The 7,609-nt window shown below is 41.8% G+C and overlaps 1 protein-coding gene across 1 annotated transcript; it reads right to left on the minus strand.

Moving 5' to 3' along the window:
* Window positions 1-1,062: 1,062 nt before the first annotated feature.
* Window positions 1,063-7,589, minus strand: LOC119284502. Its single transcript, XM_037563619.1, has 10 exons — window positions 7,056-7,589; window positions 5,101-6,288; window positions 3,347-4,459; window positions 3,150-3,191; window positions 2,744-2,820; window positions 2,552-2,636; window positions 2,372-2,455; window positions 2,196-2,297; window positions 1,986-2,084; window positions 1,063-1,522 (listed from the first exon to the last, which is right to left on the minus strand). Exons 1-10 carry the CDS (start codon window positions 7,407-7,409, stop codon window positions 1,397-1,399), a joined length of 3,270 nt encoding a protein of 1,089 aa, XP_037419516.1. The 5' UTR covers window positions 7,410-7,589; the 3' UTR covers window positions 1,063-1,396.
* Window positions 7,590-7,609: the final 20 nt, after the last annotated feature.

The following is a 7,609-nucleotide window of genomic DNA, read 5'->3' on the forward strand; positions in this document are numbered from 1 at the left end:
AAAAAATATAAAGGAAATAAATCAAAGGAAAATAAAACCAAAATAGAAATAGAAACAAGAAAAACCGAAAATGGAACCAAAAAGAAAAAAAACGAGAAGAAGAGAAACAGAAACAAAAAGACTGCGTATTCTCTATTCATGTTGGAAACAAATGAGCCGAGCAAGAAAGAAAGGAAATTGTTTGAAACGAGTCCAACCAAGGGTGGGATTCACATGGTTTGGGAGAGATCAGGGTTAAATGTCTAGTTTTAGATCTCTAAAAATATAGAAAAAAGGAGTCTATGCACCGAGTTCTGTCATAAAATGTCCAATCCATAAAAAGTGAGAAGCTATAAGGCTTAACTCTAACATAATTACACTAATAGAGCTGGCTATTTGTGGTATTTGAATATTCTCTAAGAATTCTGGTGCATTTGTTGTTATTGATTTTGCAAACATAGTAGTTAAATAATCATATCGTGTTACATAAGGTAAGTATTGCATAATAGTTCCGCTTTCCGTGATTTTTTTCATTCCTCTTTATAAATACTAGCTTAATATAGGTTCACAATCAATAGCATCATCACCATCGAGAGTAACGATTAGTGTCTGATTCGTGAAACTCGGTGTTATGTTGACTTATTCTGAAAGGCCTCTTTGATTCTAAGGATTTTCATTAGCTTTCGAGGATTTAAATCCTTGGAAAGTTTTTCCTAAGGATTTTTTCATTCCCTAAAAAACAACTTCACAAAATCATTTGTATCCATCAAACTTCTTGGTAAGAATCATTTCATTTTCCTGTGAAGCAATCAAACAAACCAAGTCATGTAGAACTCACATGTGTTTTTTCTATTCCTGCGCTTTGAAAATCCTGTGAATCAAGATTCCCTGAGAAAATGAAACATTACATTCCTTCTGTCCGACATAAAAAAAATGAAATTCCCAATGCAAACCAAATATATCGACCAAACCTCTCAACAAGAGGGCAAAACAACTATCAAAAACACTAGGCGTGCTCGCTGACCAGAGCAAAGCTACGGACACACGAGGATCTGTGGCATCCGGCCATCCGGGTAAACATGATGTGGTAATACATATGCTTCTGAATTTCAAAGAAAAAACCCGTACTGTTTGGGCGTGAAACAATATATATACAACAGATCAGCTACTTCATCAGCTACCAAAAGAGAGCAACTATTTACAGCTCGTCCGCAACATGTACAACGTATTTCTGTGTCTAATTAGGCGCAGGCTTCATAAAATACAGCACCCCGCCCAGATCTCCTACAAAAAGGGCAAGAATCCCTTGGGAAAACATAAGCCTCTATACCGCCGATGGAAATTATGTGCACTATCCGCATGCAAGCGATGTACTGTACTGTACTTCAGCTCGACCGGCATCAAGGAAAAACAAGGCCTAGGATTCTGCTCTTTTGCCCCGTGATTTCAAGCTTTTCTCCAAAAATGCCAGAGTCTCGGCGTATGAAGGATCATTCTTGTTCACCGGTTTACACGAGTTTATATGGTCAGTGTTCTGTAGAACCTGCAAAGATACATAAGATTAATGATCACTTGCACGTTGCATTAAGTGGCACAACCTTTTCTTTCAATTGAAAAGACACTCTTCTTCTACTACCTCCGTACCAAAATATAAGACGTTTTTGTAGGAGAAATTACAGGAACATATACAAGATAAACATAAGATAACAGACAGGTCAGATGTTATAAACGTTGCTCCGACTCTGAACTCTAAAGTCACCAGTTACAAAGGGATAACTACATAACCGAGCATAAATCCCTGTAGTTATATCAACATTATTTAGCAGTGCAATGAGGATATTTGAAACTAGCATTGACTTGGACACATATATACCACTGCCATCCACTATTCATGTTACGATTGGACAGCCCGATATGTTGCAGTCAAGTCCCTCATAGTGCAAGCAAGCATAACATATCCATAAACGTTGATTTGAATGACATAATACAACTGGTAGGATACTTACGACAAGCTCCCCATATCCTGGGTATGCGGATTCGATTGGGACTATCTCCGCTCGAAATGCCCAACCACCATAACCTTCAACAATTGGTGTGACATCGCTCTGTCAAGAAGCCAGTTAGCACATAACATTTGTACGGAAGAGTTAGCAAAGACAACTTGGTGTTGTGGTAGTGAAAGCACGCTGTACTAGTTTATGAGAACATTTCATTACCTCACTAAAACTAAGAACATCGAGAAGTCCTTTACTGTGCCGCTGACGCACAAAATCATTCAGCTCAACAAGTCTTGGAGACCCACTTCTTAATTCGCCAATCTACAGTAATAAGTGTCACAAATTATACACACATGAAAAACATCAATAATGAGTCTGTCATATAAAGAACGTACTGAAGGAGCTGGACGAAACACATAGCCCATACGCCATGGCATGTCTGCAAGTTTACTGCCAAAATGCGGACAGCTATAAAAGACCTGCCATATGAATAGAGTTAGAGCTCATACAGTCATATTAAGAATGGACAACCAAACACATACTAGTTACCCCAAACAACAAAATCAGACACATACTAGTCCAATTGTATTATTCAGGAACTTGTCGTAATTGTTCAGCTTCGCTTGATGCAATATCTGCTTAACCACCAGTCCACCCATACTGCAAGTATGAAAATGGGGGAGAAAATATTAGTTTTTTTATTCTTTCAGCTGTTAGATTTTTCAGCCATGTGTAAGCAGCATTGTAAACCAAGCAGCCATTATTACCTATGAGTCACAAACACAACAGGTCGGCTACCGATCCCAGCAGCCACCAGCTTCCTCAGCAGCATAGAGCTCACCTCCTATACAACAAATATGATCTCGATAAATGCAATTTAAGCAAGAAAAAAAGAACAAACCATCACCCAAAGACATCAAAATATCTCAAACCATGTATTACTTCAGACAAGACTATAAGAGAATCTTATAACCTAAAATATTAAATTTTTGTACTGTATAGCAATGGTGAAAAGGTCTCAGAAAAACATAAAATGCTCTATCGGGTGTCTTTTCTATGTGCCACTACTAAGGAAATTTTGTATTCTGACTAACAGGTTTGTCCAGGCCTAATCAGAGTTAAAGGGAGGTGGGTGTATGTGCATCAACATGCACAACTCTCCAGAACACTAACCTGAAGGGACAAGCTGGCTCCAGTCCATTGTGTCAAATTTGTCTGCATAAACCATTTGAAACCAGTAAGGATCTTGGAACATTTAAATCGTTTGAATGGCATCAGCAGAAAAGCATGATTTTTTTTAAAGTTAAGCTTTTAAAGGAGCGATATAGGTCTCCCAACTTAAGAGACAATCAGAGAATTAGAGAACAAACCTTGTATTTGACCGTGAAGAAACGAGCTTGAGGAAAATCTGATGACAGCCATTGTCTTGGCCAACAAGTACCTTCTTTTCCAGCATCTTCATCTATACTTTCCACCAGACCAGCTTTAGTAGTTGATGACTTGTCATCAGCTATCCTCCATGAGTTGAATGGGCCACCACGAAGGCCATGGACAAACACGACATCAACTTCAGGGGAGACACGTCTTGATGCAGCACCTGAACCTTCTACGCTTCCAGTTTCAGAGCCACTGTGTTCAATGCACCCATCATCCTTACAAGCATCTCTTGAAATCCCACAACCGCTGTTGCCCAAATGAACCTCAAGAGGTAATTCTGGATTCAGCAAGAACAGCGCATCTCCAAACTGAGGACACTTTCTTTTATACTCACATTCTGATTCGGGATATTCACCAGAAACACTTCTTGTATTTTGATTCTCAGAGCAGAGTACATTTAACAAAGTTAGTCTGCAGTAACTTTTTATCTTTATATCATTGCAAGGAATTCGTCCAGTTGCACATTCTTCAAGCCACTTGCACCATACATCATCAGAAACAATTTCCTTCTTTGAGTTGGGTAGAAGGGAGAGAATGGTAAGCAGCCGCCCGGCGTGCCTTCGAATATGTGCTGCTGGAGGAACACGTACACTACGGGGATCAGCGGTAGCAGCAGTAGAAGAACCATCAGAAGCAGACACATTCTTGTCTTGCACTTCTCGTATTCTTGATGCATCATATGCTTCAATTGCAGCAAGTTTCTCATAATCGTCACCGACGAGGATGTGTTTCAATAACGAAACAACTCCTAAATCAGCTATTCTCTTTTGGCACGTAACATCCTCAGAACAAAGCTCTGCTAGTGCTTTTATTCCCTTAAGCGTAGCTAAGGCTGAGTCAACAGCATCAAACTTGGGTGGGCTCTTTTTGTTCAAGTTCTTTAGAGCTGTAGCAAATGGTTCAAGAGAGAGAAAATCGTGAAGTGGTACTTTGTCACCAGACTCAGAACCATAGTCCGACTGAATGCTTGCTAATTTGACAACAGCTGTAGCTAATTGATTCAAGACCTGTGTGGCAGTGTAAGCATTATGATAATCAACTTGATTCTGCAAAAGAAAAGAAAAAATGTATTAGGACAGTAGGAGGGAGAACAAGATTTGAAAGAAAATGCTGCATCAGGACGATAGCAACTTATCCACTTGCACATCCATCAAATCGTTAAAATCAAAATTAAGTTATACAGAGGTAAAATACAAGTGCAAGACTGAATATGCTGGTTGAACAGAACAAAATAAGAAATGTTGCTGCAATCAAATATCTATATTTCAAACACAGGATTTCAAAGGCTGCCAATCAAAACATATAAGACGCAACTTCTCCATAACAAACAAGGATAACCCCACATGGCTACCCTAAATAGCTTCTCTTTTGTGAAGCATTCTATAGTGTCTTTCAAAGTATATTAGCAAAATTCACATACAGAAATTGTTTACAACATTTGTTGCTCTATGCCCAATACTTACGAGTTATGACACATCTAACTTATATCTGAACAAATGGCATACCACATTATGCAAGGGTGACATTGCCATTCCAGTAACAATTTAACCATTTTGTGTAATTCGTTTATATGCAGTTCATTTATCCAGCCCTACTACCTAACAATTTTATGCTGTGATGTTAATAAATCTGCAAAGGGCGCACACAGTAAAGTACATTTTGCGGTAAAAATTGCACGGATTATAACCTTCACTCGTTCTGGTTCAGGCGGGGTGGCTCCTTTCAAACTTTGTGTCTTGTTGTCTCCAAGAATTTCAGAAAGCACAAGAGCTAACCATCCCTGAGAAATCGGTACGGAAGATGGCCCGTAATCGTCAAGCATAGATGAAAGGATTTTTACAGATGTAAGATGTGTTGTGCCTGATACAGATTTGTCAAAGAGCCAACGAAGAAGAATGCCAGACCATCTTTGAGCTTCTTCAAGTGACAAAGGAACTTCACCAGAATAGAGCGAACTCAGGGCAACCGCTAATGACTCCTTCATACCACTCTGACTATTTTCTTTTTCTATTTTTTTTGCAATACTACGAAGAAGATGAACACCCTTCTGCCTTATCACAAACTTCGACTCATTGCATCGTATCATGGATAACAGGAAAGTTGACAGTGACATTTGGGCCAACGACATGTCTCCATTCTCAGTAGCCTGAGAAGCTGTTAAAAGAAGACTTGAGGACCAATCAGGGACAGAAGGAGCCAAAGTCAAGTTCTGGTCTTCCAAAAGAGCCCGGGCCACCAAGGCTCCATGCCACTTCACAGTTCTTTCAGGAGCTTTCAGTGCAGTTGTCACAGCATGCCCATCGCTATCAAGTTCTTGAATACGAGTGCGGTTCAGATCTGATGCTATAGCCCAATTAGCAAGAGCCCAGGTAGCAAAAGGTACAGCTACATGCTCCCTCTGTAAATCATCCCAAAGGCCTGGGGTAGCATGGGAACTTAGTCTCTCGATGTCTACATAATCAACAGGAGGCTCTTGGTTTACCAGTCCACTACTATTCTGGGCAACATCCATTTTACTATTTTGTGCAACTTCCAGAATATCATCACCTGAGTTGCCAATCTTTAGTGAGCTATTTTCTCTAGAGAATCCCAATATAGTAGTCCCCCCAAGTACCTTAATCCCTATCCCTTTTAATCCCCTGTCACCATCATCACTGCTATCATCCTCATGGTCATCAAAATGCATCCCCCCTTCCTCAATGACTTCGATAGCTGCTGCAATATCTCTTATATCAGCATCTGCAGGCATCAAAGGCCGAAACGACAAATAATCTGCATTATCACAGTTGGATGTGATTATATCCATGAGTGCAGCGACAAGCATGCTCCTTCCTTTAGAGTGATCTGATACATCGAACGAAGAGTGTCTAGAGTTCTGCCTCAGACAAGAGAACGATAGATTAGGAAACAACAACTTGATAAAAAACTATAGACTACTTCATTCCATACATAAAAATGTTTATAAAGACAAGCAAAAAAAATTCCATACAGCGAGTGCAGAAAGGAAAAGGATCACAATGGCATGAAGAAAAACATAAATACTACAATATGATGGTCCATGAAAATGGCATGGTCGTTCAGCTAATTAGCAGTTTCAAAACTCATACAAAATGTAGATTTATTACCCTAACACTGCAGTAACATATCCTACAAAGATCAGGCAACCAGAGATTCACATGGAATCAACATCCTAAACGTGCAACATCTGAATCCTGCAATGTAGCACATGATGACCTGATTCCTAGCTACATAGACCATGCTACATTGAGTCAAAAAACCTCTAGCAGAAAATGACTGCTGCAATATCAATTGATGGTCAAAATGTACAATGGGAAGTTTTTATATATCCAAAAATTGTACAAGTTTTGTACCCTAACCTTCCACAATATGATCAACCAGGCTACACAGAATTAAGAATTCTCTATCAAAAACTATGAATTCTGCAATATCAATTTATGGTCAAGGTCCATAAGAGAAACTGCATAAGTTTTGTATCATGCACTTGCACAATGTGATGTGAATGTGATTAACAACGAACAAGAGAACCCTAGATCGCACAATTATACTGAATGCATGCTTCTATCAAACCACATTTGAGCAATCAGGCAAAGCAAACAATCCAAAACTAACACCTGTTATCACCTTTTTGCCGCGCTTGGGCTGGTAGGAGAAGATAAACTGAAGGAGGGAGGGCACCGCCCGTGGCCGGCCGAGCACAGCAGGCGCGACCCACGGGTCGGCCAGCAGGTTCGCGAGCGCCCGCGCTGCCTCCGCCTGCGTGGCGCCCCGCACGATGCTGTCGAGCAGCCAGTCGACCACGGCGCCGCCGCCCGCTGACACGATGGCCGCACGCCGAGCGGCGCTGGCAGCGGTGATGTCGGCGAGCAGCGCGGCGACCCGCATCTCGAACCCCGAGCGCACCTCGTGGTTGGCGGACGACAGGACGGACATGAGCGACTTGCAGAGCACCCCGCCGGCCGTCCACGTGTGCCGCATCTGCTCCGCCACGCGCGCGGCGGACGCCCTGGTCCTCGCTAGGGTCTCCTCGATGTTGTCGGTGGTGGCGTAGAGCGTCCCGGCGGCGGTGGCGACGGAGAGCGCGGAGATGGCGAGCAGCGGGGAGATGCGGCGGGGGCCGCGGAGGGGGGCGAGGTGGTGCCGCGGCGGGGGAGGCGCCGCGACGGGGAGGGTCGACG

This window comes from Triticum dicoccoides, chromosome 4A (genome assembly GCF_002162155.2).
Source record: "Triticum dicoccoides isolate Atlit2015 ecotype Zavitan chromosome 4A, WEW_v2.0, whole genome shotgun sequence".
Classification (NCBI taxonomy): Eukaryota; Viridiplantae; Streptophyta; class Magnoliopsida; order Poales; family Poaceae; genus Triticum; species Triticum dicoccoides.